We start from the raw sequence: 20,185 nt of genomic DNA on the forward strand, positions 1-20,185 counted from the left end.
ACCTACGTTTCTTGAAGAAGCAAGAATGTTGATGTGAAAATCTGGTTCTGAATTAATGCAAGTGCGAATATGTTTATAGAACGACGAAGCAGTAGTGTTTAAGTGCTCTTTAATGCGGTGATGAAGCAATCTGGTAGTGCTTCCGATGTAAGATGCACTGCATTTAGCGCATTGTAGGTCGTAAACAACGTGGTTCTTAAAGCATAAACCTGTGTGTGATATTGGGCAATTAGAGAGTGAACAAGGGGAAGGTGTATGCGATGGATGTTTTCGGTTGAGCTGTTGTCTTAAAGTAGATCCAGTGTGGATGAGTTGAATGTTGAGCCCCTCGCTGCGGATGGCTTTTCGGATTGAAGATGAGATTTTGTCACTGAGGAAGGGTAGTTTTAGAAAACAATTGTTAGAGAAGGGTCGGGTGTTGCGTTTTTTCTTTTTAAGTGAGGATAGGATCGTATTAGGGTAGCCGTTTAGTGAGAGGGTCTGTAGGAAATTGTTAGTGTGTGTATGTTTGTACAATGCGCTAAATGCAGTGCATCTTACATCGGAAGCACTACCAGATTGCTTCATCACCGCATTAAAGAGCACTTAAACACTACTGCTTCGTCGTTCTATAAACATATTCGCACTTGCATTAATTCAGAACCAGATTTTCACATCAACATTCTTGCTTCTTCAAGAAACGTAGGTCAACTTCGTATCCTCGAATCTTTAATTATTTCAAAAAATACTCCCACACTAAACAATAGACTGGAATTGAGCTCCGCTTTTATAATATAAGTTTAAAACATAAGAAAAACAATAATTAAAAAAAAAAAAAAAAAAAACCTTGCTTGAATAGTCATCTCCCTTGATTCACAAACGCAACAAGTATTTCAAACATCAACTGATTTATTTTAACGTTCTCCTAACGTCATTTTTTGTTCTATATTTCGCGGTATCACGTGGCAAACTCGGCGGCTACTTTTCCAATTTTGAACACTCTTCCGCTGTCTTCTCTTGAAAATGGACTAATAAGTCTGAAATATATTGAGATTTATATCACCATTGAATACAACAGAAAAAAAAATTACTGTTGTTTAGAGTTAAAATTTGTGTGAAAAAGAAAAAACAAACAACAAAAAAAAGAACTTTATTTCTTTTGTTTGCATTTAATTTTACTCTATATATAAAAAAAAAAAAAATCTCGCATTGTTCTTGGCTTTTAATTTTACCTTATAATATATATATATATATATATAGTAAAGCATCACTTTTTAATTTAAGCAAAGATTAAAAATAAACTCTACTGCTTAATTATACCTCATTTATTCTTAAATAATAATAATCTTTGTAAAAATCAAAAAAAGTTCATGTATGTTCAATTCCAATCAGGTGTAAAAGCAAATGAACAAAATACATGGGATCATTTGTTTTTTCTTTTCTTTTTTTTTGTTTTACGGCATATCAACCCTTTTCGGGTTATTTAATGCCGAATCCAAAGATTCGGAAGAAAAATTTTTTTAATAGAATATATTTGTTGTTTTCACGTCGGTTTCTATTTAACCCATAGTTGGGACCCTAACAGGTACTCCCACTCCGGGTCAGAGTGGACCTGGGAGCAATGGTAATTAAAGGGTGGCTCCACACTCCCCAAAGCCCACAAGCTGGGGCCTCACCACTGGATATAGTTTAAGGTCATATCCAGAACCCCTCTTGAGGGACTTTTACACTCTGCAGGGGGGCAGTCAGCATATTCTAATGCCCCACCGACAGGGCCTATTTGTTTTTTCATCTGATGATCATCTAAGTTTGTCATACATATGAAACATACGTGAATTTTTTTTTTTTGATACACAAAAGACTGGTGCTAATGCAGAGTGATCTGAGCTATTTTTTTAAATCATATTTCCATGTTTAATTAAAGTTTTGTTTTTTTTATTCAATTGTAAGGTTAAAGTACAGAATAGGTACAAAACACCCTCCCCATGTTAAGAATGGTTTTTTGAATAATAACGTTATTTCAGCATGGATCACTCTCTGCATGAGTACCAAAAGATTAATAGAAAAATTGAAAAAAAAACATGGTATAATTAAGCAGAGGAATTTTTATTTTTAACAATGTTTGCTTAAGACCAAAGGATCGGTCGAAAATTATGCGCTTTCGAAGAAAACTATTTTTTCGCAAAACTTTTTGTATTCCTACACATCAAATAGGAAATAATTACAGAAAAGATAAACATTTATATATTTTTCATATCGATTTTTTTATCCATATATTAGTATAATATAATAATATTACTAGTTCCAAATATCAAGTTTCCTCAGTTGGTCATTTATTAAAAAGTAGTCATTCCAATATTGTTTTGTATTGTGACTAACAAGTCTGCAAAATTATGTTATTGCTGCATATTTAGTCACGTAATCATCAGATGTTTACCTTTAAAAAAATTAGAAAAAAAAAAAAAAACACCATTTTTGGACAACTTACATGGTTCATGCAACAGACATGCCCTGCCGTTCCTTCTCATTTCAAAGTTGGTTGCATGAACCATGTAAGTTGTCCAAAAATGGTGGGTTTTTTTTCTAAGTTTTTTTAAGTAAACATTTGATGAGTATGTGACTAAATATGCAGCAATAATATAATTTTGTAGATTTGTTAGTTGCAATATGAAAAGATATTGTTATGGCTACCTATTGGAAAGTAATAAACAACCAACTGAGAAAACTTGATAATTGAAACTTGGAAAATTATGATATTACACCACATATGCTCTTGAACACAATAAAAAGGCATTCATTGAGCTTGGATTTTTTTTTTTTTTTTATTTATTTATATAAAAAAAAATTTTCATTATAAAAAACTTTGAGAAAGGTTTTTCAATCCATTATGATTGGTATATACAAACTGAGTACATTTGAAGTAAATAATTAACCTATATATATGATAGAGAGAGAAAAAAAGAGTGACACTTACCCGCTTCCTCCACCGAATACAAATCTCGCCACATGGCTCTATGTTTGCAGTCATCTTTAGGAGCATAAAGATAGGTATTCAATCCCATTTTACTCATCCTTAAAAAAAGTCAGAGAAAAAATTAATATTTTAAATGAAGGAAGACACATAGGTTGACTTTCCATGTGGAGACAACCTAAATCCCATTAATCGCTTAAAACTGACTTTCTTTATAAACAATAAAACCAATCAATAAATTTAAGTAATTTTTGGAATATAATATTATCGTTCGGTTACATGTGCGTATGTCATACAGATTTTTCATTATGTAATATAAGGGGAATTCTGAACAAAAAATTTTTTTTGATTACATTAAGAAATGGGGGAAAAAAATTGAGGAAAGAAAATTAAAAAGTAAAATTTTTTAAAAAATGTATATGATATCAAAATATTACCATTTGAATAGGATCCTTCTTTGGTCAGCAGTCCATGGTCTGCCATAGAAACCTGAAATTTAGAAAAGAGAGAGAATTCTAAAATGATTCAATATGAACATTGTAAAACATTTTACTCCTGTAAGCAGAATATTTGTGTAAATCAATATCTAGATGGAAAATTTATTAATTCTAAACTGAAATTCTTTTGCAACAAAAAGCATTTTTATGAGAATCAAATTATCTTTCCAAATTCAAAAAAGAAAAAAAAAAAGGAAAATTTCATAAAAAGGTTATGTTCTATTCAAGATGTTGATTAAATTATAAGCAAGAAATAAGAATTTATATAGTTTAAGGTTTTAAATGCAAATTCTGTTAGAAAATGCCATTCCTATATATAAAGTTAGTGCACGTGTGTCTCCTACAGTCCAAACCACTGGACCAATCATGACCAAACATGGCATGATGATGGTCCCCCACCTAAGAATGGTACTCACCATTTTTCAAGGTTACAGTCAAAGGTCAAGGTCATAGCTTATGTATATATAATCTCCTACAACCCAAACCATTGGACCGATCATGTACAAACCTGGCATGACGATGGTCCCCTACCTAGGGATGGTGCACACCATTTTTCAAGATAAAGGTCATCGTCTATGTTTATATACTCTCCTACAGCCCAAAGCACTAAACCGATCATGATCAAACCTGACATCATGATTATCTCCAACCTACGGATGGTGCACACTATTTTTCAAGGTTAATTGTTAAGGTTGGGTCTTTGCTGTACGTTTGGGTACGCAAAGTGCAGATATCTTTGCTAATTTTCATACATATATATATATATATATATATATATATGACTAAAATGAAAAACTAATCCTGGATATATCCTTAAAAGAGCACCTAGCAGTGATAACCTAATTTGAGAGTTTCATACAGTGTGAAATTATCTTTTACTCTCAGATCTACTTCGCTTTTTTTACTCCATAATCACGTTGGAGGTCACCAACTATTTAGTGAATATAGACAAAGCAAATAATCACAAAGATTATATAATGACTGTTTTTTAATACAGATTCATCTATCGGTTAAATAAAATTTTTCCTGGGCACAGCACTACAATGCTTCAAATCCTCTTGAGCAAGGTGCTCAACTTTACACTATCATCCCGAAATTCATCTTTCTTTGCCTTGTTTCCCCACCCCCCTCCCGTCTACTCTATTAATCCTATCGATGACTTAAACCTCTCCCCATCTCTGTCTTCCCCCAATTTGAGAACTTTAGGTGCCATTGTTTCCAGGTCCCCTCTGACAATTTAAATAATGTCATAAGGTTGGTGAAAAGAGGGCAGGAAGCAATTTTTTTGAGCAGATATGAAATTGCCTTGCTATTAAAGCAACAACTTCACAATGTTTTACGTACAAACATCAAGATTGCTTTGAGCTGAATTGTAAGATTTCTTTTGAAAAATGATTCAAACACAATATACGTCCAATAAAGAGAAAAATTAAAAGCTGTATAAATAGTATGTGACAACAGTAATTCTTTTCCCAAAACCCAATCATTCATAGATTTTCATTTAAATCACAGGTATGTACAGCACACAGATTAAAAAAAAAAATTTTTTTATATATATATATATATATATATATATATATATATATATATATATATATATATAACGAATTCTGGACAAGAATCAATTTTTTTAAATTTTTTTTATTTCAATAAATATTCAATTAAGAGCAAATAAAAGTAATAATTCAATGTAATTATCAAAGTTACATTGGCACAAAACACACACATACACACCCTAGAAGTGGTTACACAATTTTATTTATCAGGATTATCTCATTGAAATTTTATGAAAAACTGAACAGCTATTTTTATATCTAACAAAAATAATGAGACATTGTGCATATTTCTCTCATTTTCATAACTCTTCATAGTTTGAATTAATTTTTCTTCTAGTATTAACCAAATAAATATTGAAATCAAAAAACAGTAGAAACTAAAACACTTTATTTTTCAATGGTCTTTCAACAACAAAAAAAAAAATGAATTAAACTTTATTTGTCTAGCTTCTTTAAGGTACAATTAGAAAAATCAAAGTATTTTTTTTATTTTAAGTAATTCTTAATACTTATTAAAAAAATTTTGAAATGCAATTCAAAATTGAAAGTACCTCTATAACAGTCACTTCTTTTAAAGTGGCTGGTAAAATCACAGAAAAAAGGTTAAAAAAAAATAAATAATAAATAGGTACGTACCTATCTATTTTACAACCCAATTTCTAGTAACTTCACCATCAGCATTCTCCAGCAGATTATGTAAGCAACCGGAAAGGCCTTCAGAACAAGATCACAATGTAATATCTGTTCTGATGTTGCATTTCACCTTTTTTTGTCTTCGGTCAGTCATCTTTCGGCTACTCACATAATCTACCGGAAGATGCCAATATTGATTTGCTGGAGATTGGATTATAAACTTGTTAAGTACGAAACAAAAATTTTCAAATTAAAAGATTTCCTAAAATAAAAATATTCTTTTTAAAAGTCTCAATTTTAAAAGGGGGGGGGGGATAAATCCAAATTAGTTGCTAGTCAGAATATTTTTGATTTTATTAACCTTTACAACAACAAAAAAGTGAATTCAATAACCAAGTTTTCTATGAATAAAAAAAAAAGCAGAAACAATACTAACATTGTGTTTTGTGATATTTTTTTTTCAGGTTTGATGTAAATAACTAATGCAGTAGAAATATTTTAGGCCAAGTATTTCTTTTTTTCTATAGAAATTTAGGTTCCAAACAAGATATATTTTTTGTTTATTCTATAAACTTGTAATGCTGGGTGGGAATCTATCCATCTAACATCTATTGATAGCCAGTTTTTTTACCTTGAAATCCTATTTTTTTTCTTTTTAGCTCCTTACATCAAATGGATTCATGCCTAGTCTGGAGCGATTCACATAACAAAAAAAAATTGAAATAAAAAATAAACAACTAAAACAAATTTTGTTTAAATACTAAAGTGATATATCTGCACCGATACTACACTTCATTTACTCTGCCCTGTTAATGAAGTAGAAATCTTTCTAAAAGTGAGTCTAGAAGTGTAAGCCATGTTTAGTTTCAGATGGTTCGTTGTTCTAAACAAGTCTTGAGGTGACTGGTTTGCAGTAGACAGAACAGTTTCCGATGGTTCGTTGTTACACACAAGTCTTGCGAGGTGACTTGTTTGCAGTAGACAGTTCCACAGAGCAAAATATTCTTACCGTGTCATGACGAAAAACAAAAACATGTGAAATTGGTACAGAAAAGCTTTAATATTTATGCAGCAATTCTGGTTTCTGATTGGTTGGTAGCAAAACGTGAATTAATTCGATTCGTCAGTTCCTAGCAGCATCGTTTATAAATAGAATCGTCCGACTGTGTGGGATCATACTCCATTATATGTCCAAAATATTGCAACAGTGAGGATATTTTTATTCCAATCCAGAGTGCCTCTTTTGGGGGGGGGGTATATGCCTCCACATTAAAAACACCCGTGTCTAGCTTTGCGCTTGTGAGGGATGTAATTAAATAGCGATTATATTTAAAAAACGTTTTTTCTTTAAGTTTGGCAATGTCTCCACAGAGCCAAAACCAAGTTAGGATAGGATAGATTTTAAAAAATAGTCTGATATCCATTTACTTTGTAACCATTCAAAATGCAAAAACAATTTTGAATCCTTTAAACTGTCGACTGGTTAGAATTACAGTTTACAAACAAAAGTTAAGTATGCTCCTAAAGCGGAAGAAAATGTTCATTTTCAAATGCTACACTACTGTCGCGATGAATTGTCTAACTTAAAAAAAAAATGATTCAAATAGCAGTTGAAAAAAAAAGAAAAAACAAACATTTGTTCAATGAGAAATTCTCTATTTTAATGGTAACACTAACAGTTCACTAGAGAATAGTTGGATGGAGAAATAAGGAAGCAGCCAATAATAGAAACAGCAATAGTTGAAGCAGACTCACAAAGGAGAGGTCAACTTGACTCAAGCTATTAAATATATATATGCATATATACTGTGATTGATAAAGAATACTTGGGGGGTATTAATAGATTCTCATACAAAAACAACTATTTAACTGAACCTCAGTAGCATTAGTGTGAAAAAAAAAAAATCTTTATTTGTTACAAAGGTTTTTATGTCAAGTTTTAAAACAGTCATTATAATAATGATGGAAAACAGCCATTATCATAATTATTGAAAAGGGTCATTATCATAATTATTGAAAAGGGTCATTATCATAATTATTGAAAAGGGTCATTATCATAATTATTGAAAAGGATCATTATCATAATTATTGAAAAGGATCATTATCATAATTATTGAAAAGGGTCATTATCATAATTATTGAAAAGGGTCATTATCATAATTATTGAAAAGGGTCATTATCATAATTATTGAAAAGGGTCATTATCATAATTATTGAAAAGGATCATTATCATAATTATTGAAAAGGGTCATTATCATAATTATTGAAAAGGGTCATTATCATAATTATTGAAAAGGGTCATTATCATAATTATTGAAAAGGATCATTATCATAATTATTGAAAAGGGTCATTATCATTATTATTGAAAAGGATCATTATCATAATTATTGAAAAGGATCATTATCATAATTATTGAAAAGGGTCATTATCATAATTATTGAAAAGGGTCATAATTATTGAAAAGGGTCATTATCATAATTATTGAAAAGGATCATTATCATAATTATTGAAAAGGGTCATTATCATAATTATTGAAAAGGGTCATTATCATAATTATTGAAAAGGGTCATTATCATAATTATTGAAAAGGGTCATTATCATAATTATTGAAAAGGGTCATTATCATAATTATTGAAAAGGATCATTATCATAATTATTGAAAAGGGTCATTATCATAATTATTGAAAAGGGTCATTATCATAATTATTGAAAAGGGTCATTATCATAATTATTGAAAAGGATCATTATCATAATTATTGAAAAGGGTCATTATCATAATTATTGAAAAGGATCATTATCATAATTATTGAAAAGGGTCATTATCATAATTATTGAAAAGGGTCATTATCATAATTATTGAAAAGGATCATTATCATAATTATTGAAAAGGGTCATTATCATAATTATTGAAAAGGGTCATTATCATAATTATTGAAAAGGGTCATTATCATAATTATTGAAAAGGATCATTATCATAATTATTGAAAAGGGTCATTATCATAATTATTGAAAAGGGTCATTATCATAATTATTGAAAAGGGTCATTATCATAATTATTGAAAAGGGTCATTATCATAATTATTGAAAAGGGTCATTATCATAATTATTGAAAAGGGTCATTATCATAATTATTGAAAAGGGTCATTATCATAATTATTGAAAAGGGTCATTATCATAATTATTGAAAAGGGTCATTATCATAATTATTGAAAAGGATCATTATCATAATTATTGAAAAGGATCATTATCATAATTATTGAAAAGGGTCATTATCATAATTATTGAAAAGGGTCATTATCATAATTATTGAAAAGGGTCATTATCATAATTATTGAAAAGGGTCATTATCATAATTATTGAAAAGGGTCATTATCATAATTATTGAAAAGGATCATTATCATAATTATTGAAAAGGGTCATTATCATAATTATTGACAGAGAGAGAAAAATAATAGAGATGGGTGGCTTGTTTAGTTAATTACAAAATCACAGACTATTAGAATTAAAATAGATTTTTAGTCGGGTGCAAGCGACTCTATAAGTCAGTCCGTCGGTCTATCAGTCTGTAACACCTTTGTGCTTGGCCTTGTTGGTTAAGATCAAAGGTCTGTTGTTAATAGATGCTGTACTTAGCTTTTTAAGCTTTTCTTGTGCAAAAGACCAAGATCAAAGTGTAGATGTGGGGGGGGTCGACAGACAGAAACGAGCAGATGTGTGTGTGTGGGGGGGGGGGGGGGGTTGACAGACAAACGAGCAGGTGTGGGGGGGTCGACAGACAGAAACGGGCAGATGTTGGGGGGGGGGGGGGTCGACAGACAGAAACGAGCAGATGTGTGTGTGGGTCGACAGAGAGAAACAAGCAGATGTGGGGGGATGGTCGACAGACAGAAATAAGCAGATGTGGGGGGATGGTCGACAGACAGAAAGGAGCAGATGTGGGGGGAAGGTCGACAGACAGAAAGGAGCAGATGTCGGGGGAAGGTCGACAGACAGAAAGGAGCAGATATGGGAGGGGGGATCGACAGACAGATACGAGCAGTTGTGGGAGGGGGGATCGACAGACAGATACGAGCAGATGTGGGAGGGGGGATTGACAGACAGATACGAGCAGATGTCGGGGGGGGGGGTCGACAGACAGAAACAAGAAAAAAGGTGAGACAGACAAACAGACACAAGAAGAAGACAGGAACAGTATTTCTGCCCATTCCATCTTCTTGTGTGTCTGTCTAACCCACCTTTTTTCTCGTCACCCACTCCTCATTTATGTCTGTCACAGAGTGGGATAGACAGAAACAGGGAGAAGGTGAGATAGACAAACAGACAAAAACGAGAAGATTGGAATAAACAGACAGAAATGAGAAAAAATGTTAAATGGACAGACAGAAACAGGGAAAAGGTGGGATAGACAGACAGAGAAACTGAAAAGAGTAGATGAGGAATAAAAGACAAAAATGAGGAGATGGGAGAAAGGATTGACAGAAATAGGCAGAAAGGAGAAACAGACAGGCAGACAGAAACTGGGCTGGCTGGAAGACAGGCACACACATAGAAACTGGGTGGCGGACAGACAGAGAAAGAAACTGGGGTGAGACATGAAATTTGGGGTATTGTTAGATATGTAAAATGTTTGGGAAATAGAGATATGGAGGTTATTGAAATATGGGTGAACAGAGAGGAGAAACTTGGAAGGTAACGGATTGGGAGCACGAGAGAGCAGGACGGGAACGGATTGGGAGCACGAGAGAGCAGGACGGGAACGGATTGGGAGCACGAGAGAGCAGGACGGGAACGGATTGGGAGCACGAGAGAGCAGGACGGGAACGGATTGGGAGCACGAGAGAGCAGGACGGGAACGGATTGGGAGCACGAGAGAGCAGGACGGGAACGGATTGGGAGCACGAGAGAGCAGGACGGGAACGGATTGGGAGCACGAGAGAGCAGGACGGGAACGGATTGGGAGCACGAGAGAGCAGGACGAGAACGGATAGGGAGCACGAGAGAGCAGGAAGGGAACTGATTGGGAGAACGAGAGAGCAGGAAGGGCAATCAGGAAATTGTGTAAAATAAAATACTGGCAGCAAAGCTATTTAAAAACATTTTTAAATACAATGGGGAAAAATTGGAATCTCACTGAAACGTGTTTATTAAATGAGCAACGACGCAACACTGTGTGAAATGTTTATGAAGATGCGTTTTTAGTCGTTCTCAAAACTAAAATGCAATCAATATCCATTCAGAATATGAAAGCCGTTTTGTTTTTTAAGTTGAATTTGATTCCGATGATTAAAAATCCATTTTCACAAAAAATATTTAATGTTTGTCCATTTCGGTAAAATAGAAAAAAGAAACATTGAGTCTAAGCACTAATATATATATATATATATATATATATATATATATATATGAGAGAGGGAGAAAGGGATATAGAAAGAGAGAAAGAAAAAAATATATATATATTATATATATAGAGAGAGAGAGATATAGAAATATATATATCTATACCTACAGAGAGAGAGAAACATACATATACATAAAGATATATATATATATATATATAAAGATATAAAGATATATATATATATAAAGATATATAAAGATATATATATATATAAAGATATATAAAGATATATATATATATAAAGATATATATATATATATAAAGATATATAAAGATATATATATATATAAAGATATATATATATATATAAAGATATATATATATATAAAGATATATATATATATAAAGATATATATATATATATAAAGATATATATATATATAGATATATATATATATAAAGATATATATATATATATAAAGATATATATATATATAAAGATATATATATATATATAAAGATATATATATATAAAGATATATATATATAAAGATATATATATATATATAAAGATATATATATATATATAAAGATATATATATATATATAAAGATATATATATATATATAAAGATATATATATATATATAAAGATATATATATATATATAAAGATATATATATATATAAAGATATATATATATAAAGATATATATATATATAAAGATATATATATATATATAAAGATATATATATATATATAAAGATATATATATATATATAAAGATATATATATATATATAAAGATATATATATATATATATAAAGATATATATATATATATAAAGATATATATATATATAAAGATATATATATATATAAAGATATATATATATATAAAGATATATATATATATATAAAGATATATATATATATAAAGATATATATATATATAAAGATATATATATACATAAAGATATATATATATATAAAGATATATATATATATAAAGATATATATATACATAAAGATATATATATATATAAAGATATATATATATATAAAGATATATATATACATAAAGATATATATATATATATAAAGATATATATATATATATAAAGATATATATATATATATATATAAAGATATATATATATATATATATAAAGATATATATATATATATAAAGATATATATATATATATAAAGATATATATATATATAAAGATATATATATATATATATAAAGATATATATATATATATATAAAGATATATATATATATATAAAGATATATATATATATATAAAGATATATATATATATATAAAGATATATATATATATATAAAGATATATATATATATATATAAAGATATATATATATATAAAGATATATATATATATATAAAGATATATATATATATATAAAGATATATATATATATAAAGATATATATATATATAAAGATATATATATATATAAAGATATATATATATATAAAGATATATATATATATAAAGATATATATATATATAAAGATATATATATATATAAAGATATATATATATATATAAAGATATATATATATATAAAGATATATATATATATAAAGATATATATATATATAAAGATATATATATATATATAAAGATATATATATATATATAAAGATATATATCTATATATAAAGATATATATATATATATATATAAAGATATATATCTATATATAAAGATATATATATATATATAAAGATATATATCTATATATAAAGATATATATATATATATAAAGATATATATATATATAAAGATATATATATATATAAAGATATATATATATATATAAAGATATATATATATATATAAAGATATATATATATATATAAAGATATATATATATATATAAAGATATATATATATATATAAAGATATATATATATATAAAGATATATATATATATAAAGATATATATATATATAAAGATATATATATATATATAAAGATATATATATATATATATAAAGATATATATATATATATAAAGATATATATATATATATAAAGATATATATATATATATAAAGATATATATATATATATAAAGATATATATATATATAAAGATATATATAAAGATAAAGATATATATAAAGATAAAGATATATATAAAGATAAAGATATATATATATATATATATATAAAGATATATATATATATATAAAGATATATATATATATATAAAGATATATATATATAAAGATATATATATATATATATAAAGATATATATATATATATAAAGATATATATATATATAAAGATATATATATATATATAAAGATATATATATATATATAAAGATATATATATATATAAAGATATATATATATATATAAAGATATATATATATATATAAAGATATATATATATATATATAAAGATATATATATATATATAAAGATATATATATATATATAAAGATATATATATATATATATAAAGATATATATATATATATAAAGATATATATATATATATAAAGATATATATATATATAAAGATATATATATATATATATAAAGATATATATATATATATAAAGATATATATATATATATAAAGATATATATATATATATAAAGATATATATATATATATAAAGATATATATATATATAAAAGATATATATATATATAAAAGATATATATATATATAAAAGATATATATATATATAAAAGATATATATATATATATAAAGATATATATATATATATAAAGATATATATATATATATAAAGATATATATATATATATAAATAAAGATATATATATATATAAAGATATATATATATATATATATAAATAAAGATATATATATATATATATATAAATAAAGATATATATATATATATATATAAATAAAGATATATATATATATATATAAATAAAGATATATATATATATATATAAAAATAAAGATATATATATATATATATAAAAATAAAGATATATATATATATATAAAAATAAAGATATATATATATATATAAAAATAAAGATATATATATATATATAAAAATAAAGATATATATATATATATATATAAAAATAAAGATATATATATATAAAAATAAAGATATATATATATATATATATAAAAATAAAGATATATATATATATATAAAAATAAAGATATATATATATATATATATAAATAAAGATATATATATATATATATATAAATAAAGATATATATATATATATATATATAAATAAAGATATATATATATATATATATAAATAAAGATATATATATATATATATATATATAAATAAAGATATATATATATATATATATATAAATAAAGATATATATATATATATATAAAAATAAAGATATATATATATATATAAAAATAAAGATATATATATATATATAAAAATAAAGATATATATATATATATAAAAATAAAGATATATATATATATATAAAAATAAAGATATATATATATATATATAAAAATAAAGATATATATATATATATAAAAATAAAGATATATATATATATATATAAAAATAAAGATATATATATATATATAAAAATAAAGATATATATATATATATATAAAAATAAAGATATATATATATATATATAAAAATAAAGATATATATATATATATATAAAAATAAAGATATATATATATATAAAAATAAAGATATATATATATATATATATAAAAATAAAGATATATATATATATATATAAAAATAAAGATATATATATATATATATAAAAATAAAGATATATATATATATATATAAATAAAGATATATATATATATATATAAATAAAGATATATATATATATAAAGATATATATATATAAAAATAAAGATATATATATATAAAGATATATATATATATATATATAAATAAAGATATATATATATAAAGATATATATATATAAAGATATATATATATATAAGATATATATATATATATATATATACACATACATACATATATCGATAGAAATATATATACATATGTATGTATATTTAATTTTTTAAACCGTAAAAAAAAATCGAATTAGCAAAAATAAAATTCTAGAAAAAATTCAATTAAAATATTTGTAAAATTTTAATTCAATTTTGGCAATATGCCCCTTTTTTTAATAGGTGTCCTTTCTTTTTCCAAGAACTGAATAAAGACACAAAAGTCGATTTAATGAAGGTAGATAAATTTCTTTGATTCCTGGTTTAAAAGAAATGATAAATTAAGTAATGACGACGGAGAAGAAAAGATTAATATTTTATTAAAGAGAGAAAGAACGAGGATTGTAAATGGCGACCAAGTAAAATCTCAACTGGAAGTGTTTGAAAAAAAATCATTAAAAATATTGTAAAAAGGGCATAAAATCGATTATTAATCAATAACAAGTTTAAATGGTAAACGTCAATATTAGGGGCGTGTTAAGATTTAAAAAAAAAAAAAAAGGCGATTTTCTTTTTTTAAGATTGATCATACTGAACGTTTTGGTGCTAAAAATAAAATAAATAAAATAAAAACATTTCATATGCACTTTTGTTACAGTGCTGAAATAACATTATTGAGAAAGACATTCTTAACATGGAGAGAGGAGGGTGTTTCTAACTATTCTCTACTTTCACTTACAAAAGAATAAAAGATATCGTAAAACTTGAATTTATCTTGAAAATACTATTCTTAAAAATTAAAAAAAAAATAGCGCGGTAACAAAAGTGCATAAGTACCAAACATTCCTTTAATGAGTCAATTGGTAATAAGCCTATGTACTAATTTAGAAAGTGTACAATGTTTGATTATATTAATATGTAATACTATCTTGATTTTAACTCCAAAAAACAATAACTATGTCAATCTTTAAAAAAAAAAAAAAAAAAAAATTTAATTCGCCTCTAAAGTTATCTTTGACCGTTTTTCAACTTATTTATTCATAAAGTTCCAGGAATGACACTAACAGTCAAATAACCAAACAAAATAAAAATTGCGTAAAATAATTACTACATTTGCGAATGAAATAAAGACATGGAGGAATAGAAAATATTGAATTAAAAGGCAAAATAAATTTAATATTTTTTTTTTTATTTTATTTTAAAAAACTAAAATTTCCAAAAATCTTATGAGTATTCATCAAAAATGCATTTCTGAATTTTTGAGATGTGAATGCTTGTGTTATGTCGATTAATCGAACTATCATTCTCATCTTATAACACTCAAGATGAGAATAATAGTTCGATTATTCAACATAACACAAGCATTCACCAAAAATGTTTACATATTTTTCTTAAACACAAACTGAGCGGCTTCTGTTGAGTTTTTACTCAAAACTCCATTAATAATTTTGTTTTAAGATTTTAAAAAATCAGAATGTTTCGGCGTTGCTTGGGTAGAGAGTTTGGAGGAAAATAATTAAAAAATATAATCATGTTCAGATTTTTCAAAAATTCGTTTTTAGTTTCCATTTATTTTACAGATTGATAAATATCTATCAATAGTAAATAAAAATTCAGTTTGTATTAATCAGTTACATTTCGACGAGAAACACAAAATCCTTCATAATTTGTTTTTATTTTTATTTATATAAACACTAAAGTCATGTGGTCATTGTTCAAAAAGTAACCATGCAATGAAATTTGAATTTAATTTTTAATATTTCAGTAATTGCAGACACAATTTAAATTATGTTCAACATCTTTTTTTTTTAATTAAAACAACTTTTAGATATAAAATTGTATCTAAATTTTAAAAAGATGTAATTTTTTTTTTTAAATATTTACATTTCTAATTAAATGTTTCATTATTTTTGATGTTTGAAAACAGTGGATTTGTAAACAGTTTTTTTTTTTTTTACTTTTAGATAATTGATTACGTTATTGTTATCAAATAATTATTTTAAAAATATACCCAACCGTTACTATCAAAACAGAAATTACGAAATTAGGTATTGTATTCACTAATGACTTCATTAAACAAAAAATAGATGAATAGTGTAAAAGCAAAATGTTTTAAAAAACATTTTGCTTTTAGGTGCTGCTGGAGAATTTGAACGAAACCGACTTTTGTTGAACTAAAAACTGACTGGGTTAAAGTAGGCTTAAAAAAAACAATTTGATCTAAATTCTGTAGAAGTACCTACTTTTCAAATCACAAATGATATTGTAAAAACATAAATCGATTATTGATAATTAATAAAGAATTTCAGAAACAGATTTGAACTGCGCTATTTTTAACAGTATTTTTACGCTATTTTTGTTTATTAAACTGTTAGGTGAAAGTACAGAATAGTTATAAAAAAAAAACCTCTCCATATTAAGAATGGGTTTCTAAATAATAACAGTAACATAGATGCACAAGTCCCATAAATTTTAGTCATCAATATGTATGTTCTTTAAGACGACAGGTGCGCATGCAAAAATCGTTTTTCTGTTAGTTTAGGAGCACAATTCAAGCTCGACAGTTTATAAATTTCAAAATCATTTTCGATCGATCAAGATATATTAAACTAAGTCGGACATTTTGATTCATTAATACAAAAAAAAAAAAAACATCGACTTATTTTTACTCCTAGAGGGTTCGAAATTCTAAAGTTAATTCAAATTAAACGTTTCTTTAGCCAGGCTAAAGGCTTACAAATCACTTTCGAATCATATGTACAGTCAGCCATTTCAAATAAATGAACAACTTACATTGCGACAATTTATAATTCGAAAAGGATTTTGAAGCCTTTAAATTGTTGAACAGAAAGTTCCTAATTTACCTTGCCTCCCCACGAGAGTAGAGTTAGACATAAAATTGATTTTTATAATGGGGGACAATTCACCCTAAAAAAAGAAGAGGGGGGGGGATATTGAAGCAAAAAATAATTAGGCACTTGTTAAAATCGATTGTTTTTAATATATGGCTTTTTAACCAAAACAGTACTTGTCATGTCCAAAATAGTAATATATCCAAAAATTATGAAAATTCATGGAGTAAAACTGCTATTGTGTTTTTAGTAAAAATAAAGTTTATCGCTATTGGTTAAAAAAACAAAACGTCGACATTAAACTAGCGAATAGGGAGATAAACAAGTCCCCTGTATTCGCAATTTTTAAGGTGTTCACATCTAGGTAAACTGAAATTTCCCGTAAAATTACTTTTAATCATAAATAATTTTCGGGTTTGTCAAAGTTGTCAAAAAAACAAATATATAACAAATTAATGTTATCAAAAGCAAGATGTTACTTTTTTTTTTTACCTAACTGGATATGCTTTTAGTGTTTTTATTCAACGTAACATGTTTATTCAGCACGAAAAAACATGCAATGTTTACCGATGTATTGGAAAGTTTAAAATGGCGCCCGACTCTCTCTTTGAGACGATAAGTTTGTGAAAAGGAGTTATAAATAAAAAGCTAAAAAAAATACGGTTAAAAACTCGCTCAATATATTTTGCTGTAACACATGGAGTGGACTGGCATATATTCGGTGGGTTTTTAACAGTATTTTGCATATTTTTTATTTTTAACTCCTTTTCCCAAACTTACCGCATCAAAGAGAGATTCGGGCGCCATTCTAAATTTTCCAATACATTGATAAACACTATGTTTTTCGAGCTGAATAAACATGTTACATTGAATAAAAACACTAAAAACATATCCAGTTAGGTAGGAAAATAACTTATCTTACCTTTGATAACATTTGTTATATATTTGTTTTTGACAACTTTTTCGATCATATGTTTACAGTCATACAAAACCCTAACTTTCTACTCGATGAATTTTCATATTTTTTTAATATATTAATATTTTCGACATGACAAGTAGGGTTTTCAAAAAATCGATCTGTCGATCATCTTAACAAGCACCAATAATTGTTTCAGTTTAGAAGGAGTTCAACCCCGATCGGCAACAACAAAAAATCAAAGTGTGGTATCAAAAAGGGTACTAGTGCAGAGTTGCAGAGAGCGATCCCGGACGTAAATAACGTTATTATTTTAAAAAAACATTCTTAACATGGGGAGGGAGGGTGTTTTGTGCCTATTCTATACTTCAACCTTACAACTGAATAAAAAAAAACATAAAACTTTATTTAAACTTGGAAATACGATTTATAAAAAAAATAGCGCGGATCACTCTCTGCACTAGCACCTCAAAAAGATACCACACTTTGCTCTCCCTAGGGGTCAAGGAATATTTATTTTTTTAAAAATTATGGTTAATTTGTGTTGGTAAACCAAAGAGAAATATGAATTTATAATTTTTTGGGTTTGTATTAGTTACTGTACACATAGATTCGAAAAAGTTGTCAAAAAAACAAATATATAACAAATAAATGTTATCAAAGGCAAGATAAGTTACTTTTCTGCCAAACTGGATATATTTTTTGTGTTTTTATTACAATGTAACATATTTATTCAGCTCGAAAAACATGCAGTGTTTACCGATGTATTGGAAAATTCAAGATGGCGTCTCACACCCTCTTTAACACCGTAAGTTTGGGAAAAGGTGTTATAAACAATAAACTATACAAAATACTATTAAAAACCCGCCGAATATATGTCAACCTATGTCACGGTAACATATATTGAGCGAGTTTTTAACAGTATTTTATTCGGTTTTTTATTTATAACATCTTTTCCCAAACTTACCGTGTTAAAGAAAGAATCAGACGCCATCTTGAATTTTCCAATACATCGGTAAACACTGTATGCTTTGAGCTGAATAAACATGTTACATTGAATAAAAACACGAAAAATATATCCAGTTTGGTAGAAAAGTAACTTATCTTGCCTTTGATAACATTTATTGGTTATATATTTGTTTTTTGACAACTTTTTCGAATCTATGTGTACAGTAATACAAACCCTTCACAGTTTACTGGCCGTGCTGAAATAACATTTAGAAATCCACTCTTAACATGGGAAGGGTTTTCACCGTTCTGTAAAATACCATAAAATTGAATAACTTGGAAACTATCAAAATTCAAATTAAAATATAAATTTGAATAAATTGCATATTGATTAATCAAAAATTTAAAGCGTCACGGGTTAGTGCCTGATGATGACGAATAAAAACGACAATATAAGTTTCAGGTTTTTTATTTACGATGAAGATGTAAATGTTACCCTTTGCCCCCACGCTGTCAATTGGAAAATCAAGATTGTTTTTTTTTTTGTTTATTTTTG

General features: G+C 26.1%; 1 protein-coding gene across 1 annotated transcript in view; it reads right to left on the minus strand.

Moving 5' to 3' along the window:
• The window catches only part of LOC145245863 (protein O-GlcNAcase-like), a 72,467-nt gene that overhangs the window by 51,281 nt on the left and 1,001 nt on the right, over nt 1–20,185 (minus strand). The window contains exons 2-3 of the mRNA XM_080107570.1: nt 3,388–3,439; nt 2,954–3,051 (exon numbers count right to left, since the gene is read on the minus strand). Coding sequence (XP_079963696.1) covers nt 2,954–3,051; nt 3,388–3,439 — 150 coding nt within the window. The remainder of the gene's footprint in view (nt 1–2,953; nt 3,052–3,387; nt 3,440–20,185) is intronic.

Source organism: Euprymna scolopes, chromosome 23, assembly GCF_053919585.1.
Source record: "Euprymna scolopes isolate OS-2025 chromosome 23, ASM5391958v1, whole genome shotgun sequence".
In the NCBI taxonomy this organism is placed as follows: domain Eukaryota; kingdom Metazoa; phylum Mollusca; class Cephalopoda; order Sepiida; family Sepiolidae; genus Euprymna; species Euprymna scolopes.